General features: G+C 49.0%; 9 protein-coding genes across 9 annotated transcripts; 5 read left to right on the top strand and 4 right to left on the bottom strand.

Moving 5' to 3' along the window:
- Positions 1 to 8: 8 nt before the first annotated feature.
- On the top strand, positions 9 to 2,310 carry HETIRDRAFT_446703 (uncharacterized protein; the record flags this gene model as incomplete). Its single annotated transcript, XM_009553775.1, has 9 exons — positions 9 to 167; positions 238 to 390; positions 475 to 621; positions 680 to 865; positions 917 to 982; positions 1,042 to 1,188; positions 1,258 to 1,302; positions 1,355 to 2,148; positions 2,214 to 2,310. The coding sequence occupies 9 exons, from the start codon at positions 9 to 11 to the stop codon at positions 2,308 to 2,310; spliced, it is 1,794 nt and encodes a 597-aa protein (XP_009552070.1).
- Positions 2,311 to 4,559: 2,249 nt separating this feature from the next.
- Positions 4,560 to 6,898, top strand: HETIRDRAFT_330527 (uncharacterized protein; the record flags this gene model as incomplete). The annotated part of the gene is made up of 4 exons (XM_009553774.1): positions 4,560 to 4,796; positions 4,857 to 5,931; positions 5,990 to 6,147; positions 6,206 to 6,898. The coding sequence occupies 4 exons, from the start codon at positions 4,560 to 4,562 to the stop codon at positions 6,896 to 6,898; spliced, it is 2,163 nt and encodes a 720-aa protein (XP_009552069.1).
- Positions 6,899 to 8,593: 1,695 nt separating this feature from the next.
- On the top strand, positions 8,594 to 9,631 carry HETIRDRAFT_422466 (uncharacterized protein; the record flags this gene model as incomplete). Its single annotated transcript, XM_009553773.1, has 5 exons — positions 8,594 to 8,752; positions 8,813 to 8,890; positions 8,953 to 9,222; positions 9,276 to 9,475; positions 9,532 to 9,631. The coding sequence occupies 5 exons, from the start codon at positions 8,594 to 8,596 to the stop codon at positions 9,629 to 9,631; spliced, it is 807 nt and encodes a 268-aa protein (XP_009552068.1).
- A 181-nt stretch (positions 9,632 to 9,812) lies between these two features.
- Positions 9,813 to 11,919, bottom strand: HETIRDRAFT_54196 (Metallo peptidase M56; the record flags this gene model as incomplete). The annotated part of the gene is given in 7 exon segments (XM_009553580.1): positions 9,813 to 10,526; positions 10,588 to 10,776; positions 10,838 to 11,086; positions 11,146 to 11,261; positions 11,278 to 11,303; positions 11,320 to 11,555; positions 11,626 to 11,919. 7 exon segments carry the CDS (start codon positions 11,917 to 11,919, stop codon positions 9,813 to 9,815), a joined length of 1,824 nt encoding a protein of 607 aa, XP_009551875.1.
- A 315-nt stretch (positions 11,920 to 12,234) lies between these two features.
- HETIRDRAFT_330049 (uncharacterized protein) lies at positions 12,235 to 13,741 on the bottom strand (the record flags this gene model as incomplete). Its single annotated transcript, XM_009553772.1, has 7 exons — positions 12,235 to 12,301; positions 12,354 to 12,431; positions 12,484 to 12,654; positions 12,706 to 12,797; positions 12,846 to 12,969; positions 13,153 to 13,346; positions 13,646 to 13,741. The coding sequence occupies 7 exons, from the start codon at positions 13,739 to 13,741 to the stop codon at positions 12,235 to 12,237; spliced, it is 822 nt and encodes a 273-aa protein (XP_009552067.1).
- Positions 13,742 to 14,115: 374 nt separating this feature from the next.
- HETIRDRAFT_125978 (major facilitator superfamily) lies at positions 14,116 to 16,635 on the bottom strand (the record flags this gene model as incomplete). The annotated part of the gene is made up of 14 exons (XM_009553771.1): positions 14,116 to 14,187; positions 14,251 to 14,381; positions 14,437 to 14,614; positions 14,675 to 14,870; positions 14,952 to 15,020; positions 15,077 to 15,316; positions 15,372 to 15,525; positions 15,578 to 15,609; positions 15,732 to 15,801; positions 15,856 to 15,898; positions 15,952 to 16,028; positions 16,078 to 16,213; positions 16,276 to 16,413; positions 16,495 to 16,635. 14 exons carry the CDS (start codon positions 16,633 to 16,635, stop codon positions 14,116 to 14,118), a joined length of 1,677 nt encoding a protein of 558 aa, XP_009552066.1.
- A 380-nt stretch (positions 16,636 to 17,015) lies between these two features.
- HETIRDRAFT_390213 (uncharacterized protein) lies at positions 17,016 to 21,168 on the bottom strand. The gene is made up of 13 exons (XM_009553770.1): positions 21,036 to 21,168; positions 20,690 to 20,978; positions 20,550 to 20,635; positions 20,326 to 20,418; positions 19,959 to 20,151; positions 19,765 to 19,906; positions 19,534 to 19,712; positions 18,624 to 19,480; positions 18,418 to 18,568; positions 18,258 to 18,356; positions 17,676 to 18,203; positions 17,530 to 17,621; positions 17,016 to 17,476 (listed from the first exon to the last, which is right to left on the bottom strand). Exons 1-13 carry the CDS (start codon positions 21,070 to 21,072, stop codon positions 17,397 to 17,399), a joined length of 2,826 nt encoding a protein of 941 aa, XP_009552065.1. The 5' UTR covers positions 21,073 to 21,168; the 3' UTR covers positions 17,016 to 17,396.
- Positions 21,169 to 21,850: 682 nt separating this feature from the next.
- HETIRDRAFT_106475 (uncharacterized protein) lies at positions 21,851 to 23,024 on the top strand (the record flags this gene model as incomplete). Its single annotated transcript, XM_009553769.1, has 9 exons — positions 21,851 to 21,874; positions 21,924 to 21,952; positions 22,001 to 22,182; positions 22,247 to 22,339; positions 22,397 to 22,443; positions 22,498 to 22,611; positions 22,671 to 22,774; positions 22,832 to 22,898; positions 22,959 to 23,024. 9 exons carry the CDS (start codon positions 21,851 to 21,853, stop codon positions 23,022 to 23,024), a joined length of 726 nt encoding a protein of 241 aa, XP_009552064.1.
- A 509-nt stretch (positions 23,025 to 23,533) lies between these two features.
- Positions 23,534 to 25,065, top strand: HETIRDRAFT_481316 (uncharacterized protein). The gene is made up of 10 exons (XM_009553768.1): positions 23,534 to 23,655; positions 23,725 to 23,753; positions 23,838 to 24,019; positions 24,090 to 24,182; positions 24,236 to 24,282; positions 24,363 to 24,373; positions 24,432 to 24,534; positions 24,585 to 24,688; positions 24,750 to 24,816; positions 24,873 to 25,065. Exons 1-10 carry the CDS (start codon positions 23,632 to 23,634, stop codon positions 24,933 to 24,935), a joined length of 723 nt encoding a protein of 240 aa, XP_009552063.1. The 5' UTR covers positions 23,534 to 23,631; the 3' UTR covers positions 24,936 to 25,065.
- Positions 25,066 to 25,645: the final 580 nt, after the last annotated feature.

Here is a 25,645-nt window from a genome sequence, read left to right as displayed (position 1 = left end):
TGGACATCATGCCTTCCTGCCCATCGGCACAATGCTCTTTATCCCTCCAGGATAAGTTCTTCAACTCTGTTGAAGAGTTGATGACACATGCCAACGCTGCACGTGGGTCACATCCCCTGTGCGTTGAATGTCAGCGAGTTTTCAAGGACAGACCGTCCTACATCCAGGTAAGTCGCATTGAATTCTCCCAAGTCGTCTTCTGTTCAGATCTAGGATGGCACTCTATCGGTATATCAGCACAACGATACCAAGCATACGATATATTGCGAAAAATGCGACAGGAAATATCACTCGCAGACAGCCTTGGACCAGCACTACCGCGCATCGGCTGCTCATCCAAAGTGCCGGCGATGCAGTGTCGGGGTAAGAGACAAAGATGCACTTGCTGTGGTAAGTCATGTCATAGGTCATCATCCACAACGCTCATCGTTTGTCCTGTGATTTCTCCTGTCATCGACCTCTTTGCCCTCGAAGCATATGGCAGATGAGCATCCAAGAGTAAAGTGTTGCGGGTTGAGCATGTTCAAAGATGAATTGGACAAGCATTACCTTAATTCTTCAAACCACCCGCATTGCGAACAATGCTTTACTGGCTTTGTGAATTCGACAAAGCTTGTCGAGGTGCGCCATGTCGCTCAATCCTGAACACAGGTTTTAAAACAAGCCCTTGTCTGCACAGCACGAGCTTGCGAAACATACAGAGCAGGATCAGGAGCCGGAGCAAATCCCCGCAGTGCGCTGCGATATCTGCGATATCGCGTTCACCTCCATGGATCACCTCAACGATCACAACAGCGATCCAGGCGTCCACAGCTCGTGCGGTATATGTCATCAGATCTTCAAGGACACACCTACGAAGATAGAGGTACAATCATATTTCTGTAATTTATATACCACCTTCATACAAGTAAACTAGCACTTCACCACTACACACGTCCCCCAGGAGCCTGATTCGATGTCATCCAGTAATATATCTCCGAATGTACGCACACGTCCAAGCCCTTCCATCGAGCACATTTCACTGACTTGACAGTCTCGCAGAAGGTTGGATCGTGGCGTAGGCAAAGTCTGCCACCATCATCTAATGCGATGTCTCAGCACGCATATCGACAGCCAAATGCTCTGCTTGATCAGACGACCAATGTGCCATCGAGATCTGCAACACTTGAGACTCCTAAAGGTTCAGCGGTAAGCAGCAATCCTACTTTCTACTTGTCTCTCACCGACAGGCCCTCTTTGATGATCTGAAATCTGAAGGCATTCTCCCACCCCCGGATTGTCGCGAATAGAATAGAATCACGAGTAAAGATATCAAAAGTGCCGCAATATCGCAGAATACTAATATAGATCACAGATACTATCGGACACATTATATTCCAACCATACATCAAGCGGTATTACGAGTCCACATGTACCAACATCAGCCATGAATCGTACTGGAGTGGCGTCTCCGAAAAGTGCAGATTTCATCAACGATATCTCAGACGCTCATACGAGCCCCTGGTCGGGTTTCAAGACGGTTGATCGCAGTCGAACGATGCGTGCTGACTCCGCTACTTCATCTGGTTCGTCGCAGCCTAGCAACGCTTGGATCCGCCAATCCCAGTTAGAGAGGAATAGCTTCATACCAGATTATGTGGCTACGCCACCCGCTTTTATTACATCTTCCCGTGATAGGATACCGCCGCCACCGCCCCTCACGACACTCCCGTCGACGACATCCGCTATGCACACGCCGATCAAATCGCACCCGCTCTCACCATCAGAGCCATCTTCATCCCATTCAAGGATTTCGTTCGCCGAGACCCCCTCTGGTGATCTCTCGAACTTTCACTTACTCAACGGCGGTACAGATGGCAGTCCCACAGGCTCGACGGACAGATGGAAGCGCGATGATCTCAAAGACTTGGAGAGTGCGGTAGAGATGGACGTATTCTCAGTGTCCACACCGTCACCACCGCCAGGGTCGATGACTCCCCAATCGATTCTTCCTATGCCAAGGAGTCGTGCGTCTCTGTCCTTGGCGACTCTTGTGCAAGCGACGCCCACAAACGGTGGCATACAATCCAAGTTTCATTGTCGCTTGTGCGCCCTCGACCCTTGTAATGAGACGACAGCCACGGCTTGTGGTCATATATTCTGTAATAGGTGAGCTGACGGTTTCCATCTTTCCGGGCTCCGTGGTGGCTGACTCAAATCTGGTATTGTTGAAGGTGCATCGTGGAAGAAGTGCGGAGGAATGCACGTTGCCCTGTCTGTCATGCTGCAATACTCTTATTTGCGCTGCTGAAGCTAGACCTTGTGGCCTGAATGTTAAGTGCGGCTCCATGTGCGAGGGATCTGAATTGAAGAGAGTTTAGGGAAATCACAATGTTCTTAGTGTCTAGTGAAGGGTGAGATCAGCTTTTGCGCATCGGGCTGTTGGCGAGGATCTTGTGCTTTCTTTTTGTAATGGTTGGGGATTCCTCTCGATCGACACAAGTCTTGAGAAGTTGAACGAAGAGATCGTTTTCTAGACATCTTCGCCAGCGAGTATCCTCACTGGCTTTTGGGCGACAATAAATGTACCTTAAATCTCTTCGCAGGTGTGCCACGGAAAGAAAGAAAATTCTGTCGTCATTATTGTCATTTGCTCTGCCAAAGGCGAGCTGGTTGGTGTGTCTCCCTACTATGCTGGGACTGGAGTTGAACAATATTTAGCTATTCTGGTTGCCTAGGTCCTGCACGCTCACTAACAACTCTAAAATCACTGTAAATACCTGACCAAATATATCAATTTCCTGATGGCGTTTTTTTTGTAATTGTTGAAGGCGAGGAAAAGTGTCGGGCAGTGGCCGAGAGGGGAGACTCGAAAAACGGCGTTGGGCCCAGAGTTGGACGATTCATCCGAGCCTTCAGTCACGCTAAGTCACGCTTGCCGATTAGAAGTCCGACGGATTGTCTGCTTCGAGACTGCATGACCGGTAGACCCTAGATATTGAATCCATTCAGCTAAGACTTTTTCTTGAGCATTGTTCAGTAACTGCTCCCTTTCATGAGCATTTTTCGGAGTAGATGACTTCTTTAGATAACAACGCCGCAGAGTGGAAACTGAGATTCCGAAAGCAATGGCAGCCTGATTATAGCTCGAGTGTATACCATCCCGGAGAGATTGATAAGCGGCTTCAACAGTAGACTCACGGATCTCCCTTTCCTTGTCTCTCTTTTTCTTGCCTGAGGATGTCATGAGTCTACGACGTCAGTCCGAGCACAAACGAGAGTCTGCCTCGGCACTCCTGCACGAGGTCCGCCAACGGAACACGTCGGAGCTTCAAAAGAAAGTCACCTTTCCGAGGCCAAAGTCACTCTGTGCATCCTCTTGCGCTGATATTTTATTTGAGGCATGAAGATTCTACTGATCACCCTCGGATTTTTTCACATTATTTTCATTCATATACATTTCCTGCTCCTTTTCTTAAATGAGGTTTAGAATGCAAGATCGGTTGGATCTGGGCTCCTTGTTGCAACAGAGAGTCAAGATTCTACATGATTTCTCTTTTCTGCCCCATGCGCTTATTTTAGAAGTCTAAAAAATATATACAGCTAATCTATACATACACATTAACATAAATGAATATTTTCAGGGCTGCCGCAACAATAGGGAGAAAGTTATATTGATTGTTCAACTCTGGTCCACTGTTCAACTCTGGTCCCAGCATAGTATCGTTCATGCATGGCCTGTGTGTCTCATCCGACTGTGATATTTCTGATAGCGCGTCCGATTAGTGACCTCTCTCAAAATGACTTCTGACTCTAACCGGGAACAGAACACTCTTTGGATTCCACCAGCACAACACATCTTTCGAACTTAGTTGACCGTTGGACGCATGAACACGTCAGTTAAGCGCAGGCACGAATTGTACTATACCTCAATCAGTCTTGACCAATTTTCAAAAATAACAGCAAGAGCAGGAAAACCTGTCTCGGATCGTGTAGCCGTCACAGTATGGCCCCTGTACGGCACAGACCTTCAGAAACTCCTGAAAACATGAGGCTGTGAAATAGATCATCCGCACTCCACCATTATGAATTAGCCATCGTTCCATTCTGCTGTGATCTGCCACCTATCTGCAACGCTCATGGGCTCCCTTGAGGGCGATCGCTTGTTTCATGATGGTCGTGGGTGGCCCCAAAAGAAGCTTGGCCGTGCGTCTGTTCGAAGACCCTCAATTATTTGTAATGAAAAACGCTTTTTCGCCTTTGTCCACCCAAGCTCAATGGCCTTAGGGTCACAAATTACACGGCAACAAGGCAAAGCACAGGTGATCGAAACTTTTTGCGAGGTACCTAGCGCTACCTGGTGCTACTGTGCACGTGTCTGGGCTCGCGGGGTTCAATTTCGCTTTGATTCGGCTCTTTGCGGCTTTGCCTCCAGTTGCAGGTAGCGTAGGTTCCGCAACACGCGTGCTCGCCCAAACTTCATATCCACTGATTGTGGCACTGGCCTCTGGTATATAAAAGATAGAAACAACAAGTAAGCACTAATTCATCGTCCTCTGCTCAGCTGCTGGCCTTTGAACATGTCCTCACACAAAATCTCTAGTTCACAACGTTTCGCCACGACGCCAGGTCCTAAGGCGGACGAAGAATACCGATTACTTGCCGACGAGATGAAAGGAGACTTTTTTGGACCCATGCCTGTCTCAGAGTTTCTCTCCTCCTTCATGCAGAAACCACGCAAGAACCCGCCCAAGGGCTACGTTGAAGCATTCAAAACTGTACCCAAGAATGGAGAGCCAGGCATTGAAGACGGATTTGTAAGTCTCTGTTTCTCGGATATTTGTGGCCATATGTTGAAGATTTATCCGATTTTTAAGATTCGTGCTGTACATGAAGCGGAACTCTGCCCCCAATTCATTTTTGTCAACACTACCACACGCACGGACGCAAATTACGAGCGAAAACCAGACATATCTGTTTACCGAAAAGCTCCTGGATTCAAGGAGAGAAATACAAACTTTCGGATAATGGAGCTATGTATCGAGCGCAAGCCAGAAGACCAGGACCCCTTCACAGATCCCCATCCGAGTGCAACATCTCGCGACACACACTATTTCTTGACTGACACGCTGGAGGCGATACACCATCGAGGACAAATCTGCTCATACGCGGGCTGCCAGTTCTCTGTGCAAAACTTGGTGTTCATGTTCTCTATGCTCTTGCTTGGTGACTATGTCCGCTTCCTTCGATGGGACCGCGCGGGAGCCATAGTCACCGAACGGGTCAATTGGAGAAAGAACCCTGAGATGCTCGCTACGTTTCTGTGGCGGTTTGACCGTCTCCCCTCAGATCAGCGTGGTCACGATCTTTCAGTCTCAAAGCCCACAGCTAAACAGATCCGAGTGGCAAAGCGGCATCTCGACAAACGAGCCATTTTTTTAGCCAAGCTTTTAGGACAAGACGAGAAGAAAGCGAGAGGCCAGTACTACTCATCAGACGAAACATTTCGCAAGTTTCGTATGATGGATGAAGATGGTCCTAGAGGAAACCGGGGGCGTTTCTTTGTGGCATCCAGTCCTCAGTGGCAGAGTGGCAGCCCGACAGGGAGAGCCACGGATGGGTACATTGCTTATGATACTAAACAAAAGAAGCTTGTTTATTTGAAGAACAGCTGGCGGTACCTAGAGGACGGGCTCGAGAAGGAGGGAGATACATATAAGCTTCTCGAAGAGCATAACGTGGCCGGAATCCCGAAACTGGTATGCGCAGAGGATGTCAAGGACTATGAGACACGCACGCACGAGTTTAGTGGAGCAAGATGGTGCTGCAAGGTATCCGAGCCCCCGAGTCGGCACAGGCTTTACCGGCTGGTGCTAGGCGATATCGGACGGCCTTTGAGCAAATTCACATCCACAAAACAGCTTTGTAGTGCTGTACGCGATGCATCCAAAAGTAAGTCGATTGTTTCGGTTGTGGTAGCCTGATCGCTGATCAACATTCTTCTATGCAGCGCACGCGCAAGCATATGCCGCAGACGTGCGACATGGTGATATCAGTGGAGGCAACATCTTGATATCAGATGAAGGAAAAGGCATGTTGATTGACTGGGATCTGTCTGTGAGGTTGCTACCTGGTGTCGACCAGGCAACGCAGACAAAGTTGCAAACGGTGCGTAATCAATTGATTGATTCCCTCTGCCTCGAAATTGACCGCGTGATGCCTGCAGGGGACTTGGCAATTCGTCTCGGCCGCCCGACTCCTAGATCATCAAAGTATGCGACATGAACGCCGCGATGAACTAGAATCCGCTCTTCACGTGTTGCTCTACCACAGCATCCGCTACCAAGCGAGCAAAGTTTCTCCGGAACAACTTGGGGACCTTCAAGACGCGGTTCAAACCCATTTTGACAGTACTCGCAGAACCATAGAGGGGAGAACATACGGAGGAAAAGGGAAGCTGGCCTACTTCATGCTTGATCCTCCCCCTGCCTTCCGAGAGTCGCAGCTTGACATTTTCCTCACCGCTCCGCATGTCGATCTTATCGAGACACTTCGAAGACTGTTTATCCCGCTCTACACCGATGCAAAATCTCTGAAGCGGGTCACTGACCTGGCGAAATCTCCAGATGCTGCTCTAGAAGTCCTCACAACTTCGGACCGATTCATCGAGATCTTCGACACGCAACTCGAGGGACAGGGATGGAGGGATGATGACACTAGTGACGAGCTGCTCGGATGTGATAGGTTCCTTACCACGGCGACCGGCTTGGTAGGGGTGACTCGGCACAGTAGGCTGAAGCGGACGTCTAATCAGGCCAATTTAGACAATGGCTCCGCAGGAAGTGCAGCAAAGCGATCCCGAAAGGAGTCTACCCCAGGGTCCCTTCCTTCTGCAGTCGAATCCGAAGAGGAAAAATAGGCATCTCTGAAGAGGTGCTCGTTCAAACCCAATAGGTGTGCTTGATTGCGCAAATCCCCATCCCGCCCTCGACCATGTTATTTACTCTATGGCTGTTGTTGCATTACGTGACTCCATGACATGCTCTACTAACAATATATACCAGTTCGATTGACGTTATGCTTTGCTTGTGTACCTACTAGTATTCTCGTCATAATGTTCATATTAATATGTGGTTCTATTCTTCCAATTCGATGGTCGGACTCGCAAAGGCATGAAAATCACGAGTGAGAATGTGTTGATGGCTGAAACGTAACAGAGAGTGGGCCAGAGTATATCTAGGTGGCAAACAACTATCTGCGTGTAGGCCGGTACATGCACAGTAAAAGATGGAACTTATTCTTCGGCGAGGAGTGATCGATCTCATGTGCGAGCTTCTGCTGTTCAGGTCTCCCTTCGGAATTGGCGTACGATGCGGCAGCTGGGCAACTGTGAGCAATTCTACTCCGGGCTCCACAACTCCGGCCTTGTTGAAGATGGATAGTCTGCGGTGCTGTTCCTAGAGACACAAGAAATCAACGCCGAAGTTTTGAGGATAGGCTATAAAGAAGAGTAAACACACAGACACAAATTTCTCTGTTGCTGGCATTGATATGGAGTGGAAAAGTGCCGGCGTAGGAGTTGCATATAATCTTATGATATGGCTTTCGCTCCGCTGTTCATGCTTCTCGAGCATGTCCCAATTTCCTGTGGTCACTGTGATTGACACGGATTACGCACTCGAATCACCTCAACTTCCCGTGGACAATGCTGGCCAATACCAGACGGCAAAGCGCCGCCATACACTTTTCACGTAGCATTGCTCAATGATGACTAGGAATGTTATCATTGCTTACCCCGAGTGCAAACGGGTTGTCAAGCTCATCACTGAACATCTGACTGATGCTACTAATCAGTATAAATCCTGCCATGCAGGTCTCTTGGATAGATAAAACAACCCACCTTGCATTGCAGTAAACCCATGATATTGGGATGATCATGGCACATATGGTTCGTCTTGAGTTGGAGGCGGTGACCAGTGCCGCTAATGCCGCTGAGTCATCCCCAGGAGGCTCCACCAGCTTCCGCCCTCCAACTAGCAAAAGAACGGCGACCATACTGCGACCATCGTCGAACTTAGAACTCATCAATCATAATATCATCTCATAAATTCACTGCGATTGAAACACCATATATAAAGGCCTGGCTCGTTGTATCATCTCGGGGCCTGTATCGTGTGAACGAGTCTTATATCACTCCCGGAGATTTTCTCTACCAAAGCGGATTCTCTATCATGACCATGGCGGAATTTTGAATGATTCCCGGATGCGATGCAGGTATCAGCCTTGTCATAACCGCGTTTACTTACCGTATCTCCGTGCAGTTTCAACGTCGGTCATCGCATTCTTTTCTCCATACTTAACTCACGACCGAGGCACGTCTAGGCCAGGATAGGAGTCGCAATTGGAGCTTGTGAAGGCTATGCCTCCTCCGAGCAATGTTCGGCCTGCTGACGTACGTCTGAGACATCTGCTCATCCGCTCACGTATATAAACCCTTCCTTGAGGCCAATTACGCCCCAACCTATCTTGAAGTCGATCTTCCAAGTGCCCATCCACCCCTATTTTTTTCCCATACCCCAACTTGACGTTTATCACCCAATTTTTTCTTTGAACAATGCCCGGATATCTCTTCCCTGAGCAGACGTACTGTGCGCTGTGCGACAAGTACTTCACTACTTCCGAAGCTCGCGAAGAACATGTCCAGTGGTCGTCCAGGCACCCGCAGTGCGAGCCGTGCCAGCGCCGCTTCCCCAACAAGAATGCCCTCCGCACCGTATGTCATCCTGTTTTTATTATGCTCATCTCCCCCCTCAAGCCATCATTATTTGAATAGCACTACTCCTGCTCTAAGAAGCATCGCTACTGCTTGCTGTGCGATAAGGCATTCAGCACTGAAGGAGGTTACAAGATCGTATGTCCCCTATTTTTTCCTCCTATGTGGACACTTCGTTTACAAATTTATGATTCATCTAGCACCTTGAAGCTTCCCCCAAGCACCGCACTCCCAGTGTCGTTGCAACCTTTGGCCCCTCCTCCTTTGATCAGACGAAAATCCGTCCAGAGGGTTGGGAGGATGAGTGCGGAAAGAAATACTTTCCCAATGATGGTCCTACCGACGAAGAGGATGACGTCGAGTACGAGGAATTTTGGGAAGAAGACGAAGAGGAAGAGGAGGAGGAGGAGTGTGCGGATTCGCTCGAATTTGTACCTCCCACAACCGAAGGAGGAATTGATCTGCTCATGGTAATTTCGGACCTTCTCTTCCGAACGTTATACTGATTAAGTTTCGATCATAGAACGCCATTAGAAACAAGTATAGTCACGTCAGGACCCTTGCAGAACTCGCCAGATATAATGACAGGTCTCGCGCGGGCCCTCTGTTACACGAGGCCTCGTACAGGCGGGCGGTCAGTGTCAAGCTCACCTGTCCGATCTGCCTCGCAGGTCCAAGTGACTCGTGCAGCACTTTAAAGTGCGGGCACCTCTTTTGCACCTCGTACGTACTCTAAAGTTGCATTCATCCGTACGTCGATCGCTGATATCCATCCACAGATGTGTGGAGGAGACCTTGGAGCAGGATCCGGCATGCCCCGTTTGCTCCGAGCCTGCGAATGCAACACATCTCATTGAAGTGAAGCCTTGTATCGTTTAAACAGAGATGAATGAGAACAGTCGCCGGCATCCGCTTTCAATACATGATTTTTTTTGAAGCTTTTGTTGATACCCTTTTCATTTACCCATACGTCGCGTCACCACTGTAAATTACAGTTGTGCTCAAGGTATATGTAAATACATACTTATATTCAGTCGTGTACACGACTTGGCCCCCAATGTTAAATCTTATCAAACCAAACATCAGCTTCACTCTGCACGCCTCCGCCTTGTCTCTGCCTTTTCGTTATCGGGGTATCATCAACAGTCCCAACCCATCCAAACCCAACGACGCCACCATCTTTAACAACAAACTCCGCCATTGCGCTGTTGAATGGTTCAGTCTTCTCAAAAGCACTTCTATTTCTACCATAGCCGTCTGGAAACAATGAAGTGGGACTGATATTGAATCGATCCCCGCCGGAATGTACGAGGCGGATGTGCGAGCTCCAAAGACGCGACCACGCGGCAAAGAGCTGATGAGATGTATTGCGCGGCGTTGTGGTGACAGAGTCGACAGCATTAAAATCCGAAAGCACTTGCGCGCAGTAAGATGATATCTTTCCCGACGCCGAGGCATCGCAAAGTGTGAATGTGCCGTATCCTTTGCTGGTGTATGTACCCGGATAGTTCGCAATTGGAAGCGACAGCGCAGTAGACGGGTTGTTCTGCGAGCGGACATGATTTCCGTGCTTGGTCGAAGACGCCGCCTGGCTCTTATTCATGGACTTTTTACCATGTAGACCAAGAGCCTCCCGGATGGCCTTTTTGACCACCTCTCCATTGACTTTCGCTTTGTTATCAGCGTTAGCAAGTGTGATAATGCCAAGCCCGTCGGACGGTAGGAAGGCGATACGCGTCGAGATGCCTGGGATCGATCCATCATGGGAAATCACCTTTGGGAGCGCCAGATCCTATGTTGACTGTGATAGCTGCATAGATTTTGAAAGGGCGCACCTCACGACCGAGATATGACTGCCTGAACCATCCCATCCCATAGCCTTCAATGGACTCATCGGGAGACGGACTCTTACCAACGCTGACTGCGTGCGCAGTGGTCACCGCATCAAACGCGGCATGAGGTATGACAGTTGCGTTAGTGGAGGGATTCACGCCGGCATTGAGCATGGTGCGGACCCATTTATCCTATATCACCCATATTTCATGAAACACGTTCGCAGCGCGAAAAAAAATGGTGCCCGCTCACGAGGTCTGCAACACTTGAAATAACGCCACCCGCCCCAGCGTTGAGCTCTACATTCTCTTCCGTGAACCAGAATGGGATTCGCCGGCCAAAGCCTGTCCACATCTGCGTAAGCTTTCCCGACGCAAAGGCTTTGTTGGGAGAGAATGTTGTCGATGTCATGTTCAGCGGTTTGAATATTCGATTAGAAGCGAAGGTTGTGTAGGAGTCGTTGGTGTACTTGGTGACAATATATGCACCAACCATGTACATCTAGAGGTGGCGTATTTATCAACGGAATGCAACACTGAGTTGTGGAAGCAGGTACTTACTTGATTGTTATATGACCATCTCTCTCGTAGCTCAAAAGCCGGCCTTAGATGTTGCAGGTTTGTGACTATATCGTCTAATGTATCATTGCGTCCGTATGAAAGATCATGCCTGAAAGCTGCGATGAATAACACCACCAGACCCTTTCGTCAAAACAAGTCTGGTTTTGCACTCACCTGGGCATTCCACTCATATGCGATAACATATCCTTCACACTGGCTTTCTCGTTTGCCCACTTTTCCATGAGGTTCCATTCATTTGGAAGCAAGTCTTTAACCTTTGTGTCCCAGTCGAATGTCGCAAGGTCGGTAGGAAGAGGAGTGCTATTGCGATTGTGGGCGTAGTCGTCCATCAGAATTCCCATCGACGCAGCGAGAAATGCCTTGGAGCACGATGCAAGGTCAAAGAGTGTCTTCTCGAACACATGCCTCGATCAATGTTGCCGCTGTTGCGTATAGAAGGAGTAGAAAACATGTACTCACGTCGACATCGACTGGCTCTCCATCCTCCGTCCGGTTTCCGAACATTCCGTACTCGCTCCTCCCGGCGTGAATGACGCCCAATGCATAACCCGGCACTCCCTCTTTCTTCAAAAGCTCTTCGACGTATGTCGAGAAGTCTGGAGTGATCACCACGTCGCTGTGCGCGTCACTGAAAGCTCCAGAGGTAAAGACAAGCTGGTCTGAGCCATGCTGGAGTGAGTTTGAGTTGGTGGCAAAGCAGGTAACAAGCCAAGCGAGACCCAAAATCCCAAATGAAAGCCCTTTTTGTAACATGCTGAAGCTGAACAGCTGGGACCGGTTCGTATATTCGGTGGTAGATAAAAATTAAGATATCGAATCTCCGCCCGACACTACACCTACAGCAGTTTTACAGTAAAGGATGGAACATCAAAATAACAGGAGATTTTGCAAAGCTGCATCTTGCACGAAATGCGTGCATTTCCTTTCAGAGAAATCTGCTACATGAAACTCGAAAGCGCCTGCTCATGCCTTTTCACTGTGTTCGCCGTCATCCACTCAGTCAGTCAGCGCAGATCTCGGTGGTCTGAATGGGGTATCTCTGTTATGTGTTATACACGGCGAGTGCGGTCAAGGAGGTGCATGTCGTCGAAGTTGGACGCCCGCTTCCTTGAATATTTTAGCTGAAGCTTCGTCCCTGAGATGGAGATTAAGAAAGACAAATGGGGTGTATTGATTGAAGTACATACACTTTGTAGCTAAAGCTATAAACCACCTCTTTGACACCGGTTTGTACAATCTTGACTGTACACGTTAGGCATGGGCAACTATGTTTCAGTTAAGCAACAGTACACCTGCATGATAACAAAATAAACCAACGTGTTACAATATAGGACAGCGCCGTCGCCAATCCTATCTCTGCCTGCTTCTAGCAGCGCGTTTTCTTCGGCATGTAGGCACAGGCAATCTTCTTTGAGCGTGGAAGTACCATTGCAGCGCGCACAACCTCCTTCATTGCAATTCTTGAGACCGCGCGGCGTTCCGTTGTATCTGAACAGATAGGCTTTAGATCAGATGAACGTATTCTAACAATCCACGTACCCTGTAGCAACTATACGGTTATTCTTGACAAGGATAGCGCCCACACGACGCTTCATACAATTGGACCTCATTGATGCCAGCGATGCAAGTGTCTAATCTACGTATAAGTCGCAAGGGCAGAGCAACGGAGACGAACGCACCATGAAGTATGTATCCCAGCTTGGCCTCAAGCGGTCTGGATTCAGAAGATCCAAATCGTCTAGATATGAATGTAGAGCTTGCACAGAGTCGAAGTGATTAATGACCCTCAACGTCACAAATTTACTCAGGCCATGAATGCTAGATTGAACTTCCTCGATTTCTTCACTGCCCTGTTTCGTCCGAGAGCTTTCGCCGTAAAAAAGAGCATCATGCTCATAAACAAAATCTTCGAAAGTTGGGACATTTCCGTTCAAACTAGAGGATGTAGATGTCAAGTCGTCCGAAGGGATGCACGCTAGGACTTACCTTTCGTACGACCTCCGGTATCTCACAAGCAAAGGCGCGTCGACACTGACCAACATGAACCATGGGCGCTTCACAAACCTCTCCACAGCATCTGCAACATTCAGGTCGACCGTGACGAAATGAGAATTCCAATTGAGGGTAGTATAATCCAACAGCTCCGACAGCGAAGAGAAATGCAGCGGCTTGCGTTTGAACTGATCTGGAAACCTCGTTGACACTGGAGAAGGCGCACTAGACGGAGTGAGGAAAAGAAAGGAGCTTCTCGACTCGACTTTGTCTGTACTGCGGACGCCTTGGAGGACTGGTCTTGCATCCGCATTTATGTTATTTGCATTGACAGTCGGGCTTGAATTTGAGTCCCCGTCGTCGTCAAAGAAATCAGACGCATCGTCTGCTGAATCTGGAAGCTGAAGCGTTGAATGAAGCCCATTTAGCACAGGCAGTAGAAATTGCGGCAATACTAAATGACCTCGTCATCTTGTTCCGATGGAACACTTCCCAGTGTTATTGGAGTGAACCCTTTGAGTATAAGGTAGTCCTGAATGGTGGATTTGCCAGAGAACCGCGTGCCTACGACTGCGATGAACATGTCAAGATGCCGAACAGACGCTTAGATTACCTGGCAGGTTGTTATCAAGATGAACATGTTCCTAGCGACTGCTATCAGTCTGCCGTCCCTAACCTCAAATTAGGTGTCAATACGTGATTCCCTCACAATTTGTCCTCCGATCTCACGTGCTGTACCAATTGCTCTGCGGTTAAGCGCTAAAATTTTACATTGAAAGAAGACAAGCCAAGAGGAAATATTGTCTTTGTTTTACATCCATGCCCACAAGTTTTATAAGAGTGTAGACTAGTACAGATTACAAGAAGATATGCGCCGGTTCTTTGTCGATGAAAGATGTCAAAGGTACACGGCAAATTTTTACAAATATCCCAAAATCATAAAGAATTGCGCTGTCTCTAGTGCGCAAACCTGAAGTCCAAGCGTCTGTTCCCGATATCGTTTGTCGTAGCCAAGTATTCAGAGCGTTGCTGCGGATGACCATACGTTAATAACCCAGCGCTTGGAGAACTAAGGAGTGAAAGCAAGCACACCTCTGGAGTCATTGCATCCCAAATCTTAGAGCGCTGTCGGTTTCGCCAGATGTAGTACGCCTTGGTCCCGGGATACAAGACAAACAGGTTGATGCAGGATATTGTGATCAAAGCGCGGTTACCTCTTCGATCTAGAGAAAACTTTATGAGTGACCGAGCTATGGTCAGACCTGCAAGGCACCTTACATCTGGGGGCATCATCCGCACGATATATGTACGACGCAACGACTGAGCTTGCTTGCACAAACATATTATATATTGAGGCATTGACGGTTCTGCTGGCTACAGCACCCGAGTTCCTCGAACACCAACCTACTTGAATCGGATGCGAGTATGGGTATGACAGTAGGCCGGATGCCAATCCCTAGAGCAATATTATGTCAGTCATCTCGGGAGAAGAAAGTGTCGAGTACAGAGAGCATACGTAGAAGATCCATGGATTGGGATTTGAAGGAAGGCAATAGATTGCAATCAAGAATGGCAGAGCCCAAAAGTCCTCCAGACTAGCTACGATAGCACGATCGTTGACTTGTTCCGAGACGAAAGTCAGGGCAAACATGCTGAAGATCCCGGCCACAGTGGAGGGGATGGTAAGCAGATTTGTCTTGAATGTGCTGAATCTGTACAGGTCAAAAATGATTGAATGACGGTGAATAAGAGTGGATGATTAAGAGCGGATGAGAGAAATAAAGAAGGCGTACCCGAGATTGCGTAGTGAAAGTGTAAGGTAGGTGGCAGGAGGGGAGACTGGTATACCAAACATAAGACCTCTTGAAGAGATTATATCAATATCAGGTTATTTCACGAAAGGGCGAAATATACTTGCAAGATATACAACGGCCACAAGTCATAATCGCAGATCGCAGTCCAAAGTCGCTTCGGTGTCAGACCTTCACGATTATGCATATCGCCTTTGCTGGGGTCGTCCCTAAGTATTCGGTTCACGCCGATGATCTCTTCTCGCTCCGTAAACCATCCATTTGGTCTGAACCATGTTTTTGTCTGTGTTGGAGAGGGCGGCATCATGAAGAAAGTCGTAACTCCGACCACCAAGGTGATTAGTCCTCTGTGAATAAAATCTCAAAACTGTGAATGTTTGACAGAGGTGCAAGCAAACATACTCGACGAGAAACAGCCATCTCCAACCGGCCCTTCCGAGGACGCCACGCATGTGTAGTACTCCGAAAGCGATGAAACTGGCTATAATACTACACACGTTAGATGACATCCAGAAAAGTGCTAGCCTGAGCGGTAGCTCGGTCTTCGTATAATAATCTTGAAGAGTCTCTGTTAGCTTGAAAATTAGATAGGTGTCGAAAGAACTTACATGACAGGTATAATATTAGATCTGGGATGAACCTGGAATTTGATTCAATACCGAAACGTCAGGGACAGCGAGATTCCTACACACCCTCCCTGGATGAAGCTTGAAAGATATTAGCGGATTCCTGATATTGAAAAAAAAAGATGGAATATCCTACCCTAACAGCGCCCGACATACAAGAAAAGAAGAGCGGCCGGTGAGCCAGAATTGGCCGACAGTGACGACGCCTAAAAAACATCACATAAGCTTCACACTTTGCTGCCCGTACAAAGGCGGCTCACTCCATGCACACATCTGGATTGGGATCCAACGATCAGGACCGAGCTGGAGCACAAACATCAATACAGGGTCAAGCATACAATGAAACAAAGACTCACTCGTTTCGAGACCATCTGTGATGGTAACTCCGCGCTCAAGAATGCTACTCGGAACACGACGTTCCCTAGATTAAAATCTGAAAGAAGATGAGAACCTTGCTGTCTTGCTGTAAGATAGAGACGTGCCGTTCGTAGTCAAACCTAAGTCATGCAAGAAGTTATCCGAGTTGGCTTGACTGAGATTGTTCCGGTCTAAATTTAGAGCCGAGAAGGAAATGGCGGCCCAAAGCATGACCCTCCAGTCAATTTTCCTGACCAACGCCTTTAAAAATAAAAGGTATGGATTCAATGTCTATAAGCACCGGAGAAGCGCGACGGTCATGCCTTTTCCTCCCTGTATGTCCATCTTGCATTCGGATTGAACCGGTGTCGATTTTCATACTTCTCCGACGGCAAATAATGCTTCGCGAGAGTCGGGTCGTCGAAAACTGAGCGCTTCGTAGCAATCGCGTCCAACTCGCCCTTCTTGAGGTTTCGACGGAGCAGCCAGTCTGTGAGTCTTGTCTTCTCCTCGTCAGGCTCAGCAAGGTCAGCAGTGGAGACCCGCTCGCTCGTATATGTATCAGCAGCAGATTTGTGATCGAGAGAGAACTCCGAGGTAGAGGCTCTGCGTTGCCCGGTGGGAAGCGTGTCCGTGCGAGCCAGAACAGGCTGAGAATCAGCTAGGGGAACGGTGGAGGCCATAGCGAGTCGAGGACGTCGAGGAACCCGACAATTGACGCGGTCAAACAGCAGCGAAGATGATGTCCCGGCGTGAAATCCATACAGAAGCACCCGAGGGATGTTTTAAAGCGAGAACGCGAAGGCACCAGGGGAGAAAACACGCAAGCACACCATCTGGAGTGTACTTTGCGCATTCTAACGCTGTATGAAATTGCGGCGAAGCCAAAACCTAGAAAACGTGGACGAAATGCACGCCGAAGAGAGAGCTCGGCATGACGCAAGATATGTTCGCACTCACGCCTTCGAGCGAGATACAGATAAGCAAGGACAAACTGGTTATCCAACCCATGTCCTTTGCTTCGCGAGACTGCTGCGCGATGGCCTCAGCTGTGAAAGCCACAGGAACGGAAAAAAAGGAAAGATAGACTATAGCGGTATGTACTACAGCGATATTCCTCATAATAAGGAATGGACAAATGATTACATATAAAATGAGCAGCGACGGCACAAACGAAAGAGGATCGAGTTCTCTAACCATCGGGCGCTTGATAACGCCACGGAGGGAACAAAAATAGACCTAAATACGTGTGGTGGGACTCAGGTGCTAAAGCACCCGCCCGAAACCATTACAATGTAGGCATTGACTTTGCCGTTGCCGTCGTGTGCCGTCCATGCCAGCATGGTCACCCGAAGCGTAAAGCACAGAATACACATAGGCGAACAAGGCCATAACTTAGAACAAAAATCGTAGGAGATCCAATATAAAGGGAGACATCTGCCATCTAATCCTCATTCGGAGCTGATGCTTTTTTCAACAAGTCTTGATAGTCCATGGCTAATTTCGTCAGTGTCTTGCTGCGAGCTGTTCGTGCGCAGACTGTGAGCTTGATTTTGGAACCTCATCAATTAACGTACCAAAAATCGACAACACGTCCTTCAGCAGCTCGCGTTTGGAATATCCAAGAAGCGTCGGACACCAATTGTCTTCCTTGGCCATTCCAGGCCGCCTTGAAATCGACATCAATATCGACATCTCTCGCACGATATCATAAAGACCGTACCAGTAGATCGGTCCAAAGAGTTCCTTCACCAATTCCTCAGCCTTCGCCCTGAACCCCTCGTCTGCGATCTTCTTGGCGTATACCAATAGTACCTGCTTGTACTCATACTCACTATCTAACACTCGCGCAGCATGAAGTTTTGACTCGAGGTGACCTAGCGTCAAAGCAGTTGTCCACCACGTTGGACGGGTCGCAGAGTGAGATGGTGGCGGCATCTGCTCCGATATCACACTCTCAAGGCTCGTGACGAGCAGGCGGGAAGACGAGGCATTGGCCGTACGCTGCCGACCCGACCATGCATCTGAACCCGAGGCCCACCATGACTCCGTCAGTTTGACAAAGGAAAGCAGAGAAGAATCGTAAGAAAATGCGACACCCGATGTGGTATGAAGCACGGGACTGCCATTAGGCCGAGCGGAGAGAGATGTGATAGTGATGGGAACCCCATCGGACACGGAATTTGGGGAGATAGAGAGGAGTGGCAAAATTGATGCCGGAGGAAAGTTAGCCGACATTTTCTTCACGTTCCTGAGGGTAAATTAGCATGCGGGGATAGTTAAGCCCATCGAGGACGGTTCTCACCAAGAATACAGCGTCCCTGTAGATGTAAGTGCGATCAATGACGATTTACTGCCACATAAGAAGCTTGTTGGTGAATCCAACGTAAGAGTTGGCATCAATCTAGACAAGGAATATATCTCGAACATGAGCCATGTTTGGGAATGGACTAAGTAATGCTCACCTCCTGCCTGTCGGAGAATAGATGTTCAAGCAGCTATCTATCATACCAACTGCACAGAAGGAGCTTGTGGCAGCCAGAGTGATGATGGGGGATGGTAAGTAATCCAACCATTGCGTTTGCTTCCCGCTAACATAGGCCACTTCAGTCAAGCCTACCAAAAGCGTCTATTCAACATCAAGTAGCGCTAGCAAAGCAAGTTGACTCACCTCCATCCGCTGCATTCTTTCCCTCAAATACATCATCACCTACATCGACCACTTTGATTTCCAGATACGTCAACACGCGGGGTACTTCGAACACGTTCTGAGCAATCGTTGCTGCAACGGAGCTCCCCGCGCGCCCGATTGAATGTACGCTGATTTCTTCAATTACAGGCCTGCCCTCACGCACTCTGTCTCCTCCAAGTGTCCTGGCCTTAGTCGGTCTCTCGTCCAGGAAATCTAGGGTCGAGCTCTTGCGTTTCCCTCTCCCGCTCGCGTCTGAACTCGCAGAATCAATCGAGTCAATGGGCACATCTAAGTGCATACTCCCATCGGAGTCGACTTGCCGGGAAACGATGGGCGGCGAGAACGGCGACAGCTCCGGCACAGACGCAGCCACACCAGGCCCAATGAGTGGCGAAGCCAAATGCGATTGGATATGTGAAGGAGCTGGTTTAGCGGAAGTATCGGAGAAGGATGTAGATGAGACCGGTGGGATAGCAGCTGACGGGACGGTAGCGGAGCTCGAGGAACCTCCCAAAAACGATGGCTGAACCCTCTTCGTTGTCTTTCTTTTTGCTACCAGCTTATTGATGCGCTCTCCATTTCCGTCATTGCTCCCACCAAACGCACTCGCATTTCCAGAGCCAGGTGTCGGCGAAGGGGGTGGGGTCATTCTCTGGTCTGACCGCCCAGTGTGGGAATAGCCTTCAGGGACAGGAGGTAGGACAAACCCAAACTTCTGGAGATATTGTTGCTGAGCGCTGTGCGGGGCAATGCCTTCAAGTTCTTCTGGATCGAAGCTGAAAGCTGCAAGTGTTCCATCAGACGAGACAGCGTACAATGTGAGGCCATCCCACGACCTTTACGAGACGTCTCAAAGGAGAACCGGAGATAGAGCGATAATAAAGCTTACCAGCTCAGGTCCATTATTTGTCTCTCGAAAACCTCCTTTGCCACGATGAGTGGCCTCGCTGATTTGGTCTGCCATACAGACACAGAACGGTCATCTGCACCTAGCGCCACCACAGAGCAGATATTAGACGTTGCAACTGGTGCTGATGGATTACGCAGGAAGATGTGTGGGTTGTATGCCTGTGACTCAAACTTAGGGACTCTGGATATGTGGAGCTGGTGTGTCACTCACTGCTACTTCGACTGTGTTCTCATGTCCAACAAGACTGATCTCTGAAGTCCAACTATTCCGCGCAATCACGGCTGCAATGAACACAAATCCCATGTTATTTGTTGCATTCGACGCAGTTATGTGTGCACCGTCGGGTGACCAACTGTAGAATCATTCAGAATACGAACCCAAAGTATTGAAATCGCAAGACGAACCTCAGACGCCTGAAGAACGTGCTCCCTGGAGAGTCTTCAAAAGGTTTTACAACTTCTGCCTCTAATTCCCAGTCAGTAGTTCGCCAAATCTTCACGCTGCGATCGTCGGATTGAGTGGCGAGGAATTCGCCGACTGGATCCCAGCAAACGCCTTTGACGAATCCTCTGTGCTGGTCGATTTTGCGTAGACGCTCTACAAGAAAGTTGAAATTAGCTCAGGTGATTAGGAACACAGACATATAAACTCGGTTGAAGACTTTATGCTACTGTGCCAAACCATCGTTATTTCTTTAGACATATGCCAAACAAAATTCGACGACAGTATGCTGATATATAGTGATATGGTTGAGAAGAAGGGGTGACGTACCTAAAGTGTAACCACACCATATCATAACCTGAGAGTCGAGTCCTACCGAAGCCAGGAATCGGTCGGCTGGTGACCACGCGATGTCCGTTACATCTGTACACAGAGATTAGTATCCGGTATGAGTGCATTTTGCCAATCCCTGGACATGTAGTTCTTCGGTATGACAACATGGGCATTGAAGTGATCAATGCGAACTTGGACGCCCGGGTCGTGACTGTACTCACCACTCTCATGTCCAGGTAATCTCTTCAACGGTTTCCATCCCTCGACGTTGACTTCATCCGTTCCCCACACTTTACCCTTCGCGGTCCTAACGCAGATCAGGTATCCGAAATGACTGAGCTGCGGAACGGGCGACACTCACGGGTCTAAGTCCCAAATCATGACGATGGTGTCGTCGCTCCCGCTCGCAATCCACCGCCCCGAGTTTGCCCATCGAACGCACAGAACAGGGCCTGTGTGCATTGTGAGAGTGCAGAGAGATTTCGCAGGTCGATTGGAAGCCTCCGAAGTGGCGTTGAGAATCGGCTTGGTGCTCCATATGCGCACCTTCGCGTCAAGACCGCCAGTAGCGATGCGTGAGCCATCGGGGTGAACGTGTACGGAGAATATAGATAGACGTTTCGGCGCGGAATCGCTCTTGCTTGAAGGGTCTGTTGAGTTGTTAGAGTCAGAGGTGGTAAAGGTGGTAAACCTATCCAAGCGTATACCTTTGTGGGCAACCCAGGCAGGCTTCGTGAACTTCATCACGACTTAGTTCTTGTTTCGACGTAGTTTCTGACCTATGCAATGTGAACAGCCTAATATTGGAGGACACAGTGAAGAGTAAGGAGATGTTAAACGAGCACAAAGGAGATTAGATGCAGTCGCAGCGCCACTCTGCCGCCACGCTGGGCATGCGCTATTTGACTCTATTTGTACCATTCCTTAACAGGGCGTCGAGAAGTCGAGACAAGGACACTCAATAATAGTCTCGCTCAATGAACTCTGCAACAGATGGCGCTTACTCTCGGCGTCGTTAAACTTCAGCACATCTTCTCATTGGTTGATGTGCTTGTGATCCTACTCGGCTAGACCTGACATAACTCAGTGTGGACTCAGGATTCCCCTTCAGTACAGAGAGTTTGATCAACCTTGAAGCTTGAAACGTCGAATATTGAACGATTATCGCCGCTAGAACAGGGTTCGAATGTCACAATGACTGTACTTATAACGTATTCTCCGTGATCGGGTTGCGTCTACCCTGATGCCGCCCAGGATGTTTTCCGTCGGCGATGCATACAGTAATAGGACTGAGGCCGGTCAACGACCGAGATTGCTATACAACGCGTCCAATTGCAGGCACGTACGTTACACAGTGGAACACTCAGCAAGCCATCTGATCATTCTCTAGGTTCAAACAGCGTTTATTACTGACGTCAATGTGAAAGGGCATGCAGGTATAAAAGCCGAGAAGCGGATTCAATGCAACCCAAAACCTTCCATACTCACGCATCTCCACTCACACAGCACACGTGTAGCCAACATGAGTGATACTGTAATTCGTGAGGTGTGTCCCCACTCATCCCTATTCCCTCTGACGCTGACACTCGTGAGAGGTCGCTACAGGCGTGTGGACATTTTCTCGGTGAGTTCCAAGGCCTCCCCACACTCCCCCTTACTGACTCTTTCAAAGACCGTTCAATCGCTTTGGATTTTTCCCCGTCGGTGGAAGATCCACCGCAATCAAGTTGTCTTCAGGAGATGTTTGGGTCCTCGCATCGACGCCTCTCAATGATGAAACCAAGGCGAAGCTCACAGAACTGGGTCCTGTCAAGTATATCGTCAGCCCGGATGCAGAGCACCATTTCTTTCTCGGTTAGCCGTTTTCCTATAAATAGAGTCGTATGAGACTGTTGACGCATGCATGGCATCATTCTAGCTGAGTTCCACAAGGCGTACCCCGAGGCGAAGCTGATAGCTGTCGAAAACGTAGTGAACAAGAAAACGAAGGAAGGCCTCAAGTTTGCTGGATGTGAGAGCCTCGACTGTCAGGCTTGTTCCATAGACGCTCATGTTCCTGTCGCTGCAGTTTGGGCGGACAACGCCCGCGAGCCAACATTCGGCTTCGAAGACGACGTGAGTCATGCACACGACGCATGTGTGATTGGCGAATAACTAACCCCGCAACAGATCAAGGCTTGCTATTTCTCCGGCTTCAAAAAACGAGACGTAGCCTTTTTCCACCCTGCGTCAAAGTCGCTCATCGAAGCCGACTTGGTTTTCAATCTTCCCGGTACCGAACAGGTGATCGACAAACTATCTTCCGTCTTCCATCGTTCTCACTACTCCAATTTGCTTCGCAGTACTCGAAATCATCGTCCTCCGGTCGTATCCCCTTCATCAGTAAAATGAATCCTTACTCAGGAGTAGCACAAAGCATGGCAAAGGGCGCTGCCGACGATAAAGAGTGTGTGCCTATCGAACCTACCAGTCCGTCGCTCATCGTTCCCTTATGCAATCACAGAGCTATGAAAAGAGATGCCAAGACGGTCGATGAGTGGGACTTCGAAAGGATTATTCCATGCCACGGGGTATGCATGCTGTTTTAGTCTAAAAAAAACACAGACTCAATAAATGCTCTGCTGACATAGGACGTGATTGAGAATGACGGGAAGAAGGCTTGGCGCGCTGCGTACAAGCTTTACCTTCAATCTTAAAGCTTCAAGCTTCAAGGCTTATGCTCTTTGTATCCTTTGCTAACTGCGGTATCTCACTCCACACATATAACTTGTTCGTCGAATAATGCACATCTTGTCCCATTTTCACATGAGTACCATTGCAGGGGATGCCCCCAACGCGCAGACGTCACATGTCGCATTCGCTGACTGATGCGATCACGTGAGATTACTCATTCAATCACGTGCACAGGAACCCACACATCATTTGTCAGGGCTGCCGAGACGCCCGACTGTTCCTTTGCTCTGGCCGCATTACGCACACCAAGATCCTGACATCTCAACTTGAGGCCTGAGCAGAAACCTTCACTGAGCCCCCAATGTCGAAGGCCGCCGACACACCAGGTGCTGTGGCTGAGCGGAACTGTCGCGCTCTGGACTGGTCTGGGACCTATCGCAATAGCATGGTTGCCCATGTGCGTACGCAAGCACTGTCAGCAACCGAGACTCCAGCCTCCGGCTACGATTTCTCCGCTCCCCGACTCTGCTCCCGTTTTTACTCCATTACGCTCCTATAAGAGTGAACGCACCATCTTCCAGCTTCTCCCCATTGTTCACTTGTTGCACCAAGTACTTTGATCACTTGAACATGTCTGATATCATCATCCGCGAGGTAATTAACGTGTCTCGGCCTTCGACTGGCGCCCCAACACGAATCTAATCTGTCTTTGCACGACTACAGGTTACGGAGGGTATTTGGACTTTCTCCAAGTATGCCCCATTTCTTTATCTTCACCTTTCCTCTATACTATCCCTCTCGTACGCTTCTTCCTATCCAACTGACGCTTGCCATAGACCCTTCTTGCGTCTCAACGTTCTTCCTATCGGTGGTCGTTCGACGGCCGTCAGACTTTCCAACGGCGATGTCTGGGTCCTCGCCTCGACGCCTTTAACTCCGGACACGAAAAAGACGCTGGAGAACCTCGGCCCGGTAAAGTATATCGTTGGCGCGGATTCCGTACATCACTTGTATCTCGGTGCGTCGCTCCTCCTTGATTGAGGAAAGAGGGGGATTGAACAGGAGCCATGTCTCGTCGAATGCGACAGGCGAGTTTAAAAAGGCCTATCCCGATGCAAAGCTGGTTGCTGTCGAGGAAGCTGTCGAGAAGAAGAAGGGTGAAGGGCTGGACTTTGCTGGGTGTGAGTGGCGCGTCTGCATTTTCTGTGATGGTGTGCTCAATTTGGGCATTCAGTCTGGGGCGACAAGCAGCAAAACCCCAAGTTTGGCTTCGAGGACGAGGTAAGTCGCGTACCACTCACTGCTTACCCCGCCTCGACTCATCTTGGCTCCACTCTGTACTCCGTTCCCCAACGATGCAGATTGAATCATGGTAAGCATTTTCGGCACTGCAGTCATCTTTACGCCACCTCACGTACCCCTCCGTGTAGTTACTTCTCCGGATTCAAGAACAAGGACGTTGCATTTGTCCACAAGCCATCGAAGACGCTCATCGAAGCCGACCTACTGTTCAACATGCCCGCATTGGAACAAGTATGTCATTTATCACCTCCTGCAGCCCCCCACTTACTCACTCCCTCCAGTATTCGCGGTCATGGTTCTCCGGTCGCATTCCTTTCATTGGTAACATTGACCCTTACACCGCGAGTCACAAGCGCATGATGTGGCGGCTCGGCATGGACAAGGAGTGCGTTGCCCGTCTCCTCTTTTCTGCCTCCCTGTGATCCTGACATTGTATATTACTCCAGAGCCATGAAGCGCGACGCGCAGACGGTTGCCGACTGGGACTTCGAGCGAATTATCCCTTGCCACGGTGTATGTTTACCAAGAAATCGAATCTCCATCGCACACTCTGATTTCATGGTTTTCAGGATGTCATCGAGAAGGATGGAAACAAAGCCTGGCGTGCAGCATACGAGTACTACCTCAAGTGAGAGTTGCGCGACTGTTTCTATTTTTGTATGGAATAGGGGGGGTGAAATGTTTCAACTTTATTCAGCCTATATTGTATCCGCAGTGTTTGTCTACATTTTTCAAGTGTTCTAAATAGTACTATATGCACCTAAAATCCTAGTCGTGTATGGAAGGATATGGGGCGATTTTCCTATCCATTTTTGTTGCTTTCGAAAAACCGACGACGCAGCCGCCAAGACACGCTTTCTGACGGCTAGGCTCGGCAAATTCCGAATAATGTGGCTGACGTCTCCTTCCAGGAAAATCGTTAATAATACCCTATAATACCTCCACTTCCTGAAGCTAGTGAGTAATCATCTGATTTCTCCATATGACTGTCTCTCAACTCACCCCTCCTTGGGTACATTCAAAGAGGAATGGCAGGCTCGTTAACGTCTCGATCTGTCTTGTTCCACTCGCGTTTCGCAATGTCTTGCCTCTTCATGATATTCCTGTGGACTGATGCACACCATGCCCGTTTGTCACCGATGCTCGTGAACAATTTACTTGGCCTGGGTAGTGGCTTATGATCTCGAAAAGAAGTCAGAGTCATCCACAATGGTCTCTTTGAAGGCTTTCTCATACCAACTGACACCGGCGCGTGTTCCGCATCACCAAGGCCGAGTTTATTTAGATCCCTCAACTTATAGAGACTTATGGAGATTTGAGTCGCCGACATTCGGAATCAGGT

The sequence above is a fragment of the Heterobasidion irregulare genome (assembly GCF_000320585.1).
Source record: "Heterobasidion irregulare TC 32-1 unplaced genomic scaffold scaffold_12, whole genome shotgun sequence".
NCBI lineage: Eukaryota > Fungi > Basidiomycota > Agaricomycetes > Russulales > Bondarzewiaceae > Heterobasidion > Heterobasidion irregulare.
This window is presented reverse-complemented; position numbering and strand designations above follow the sequence as displayed.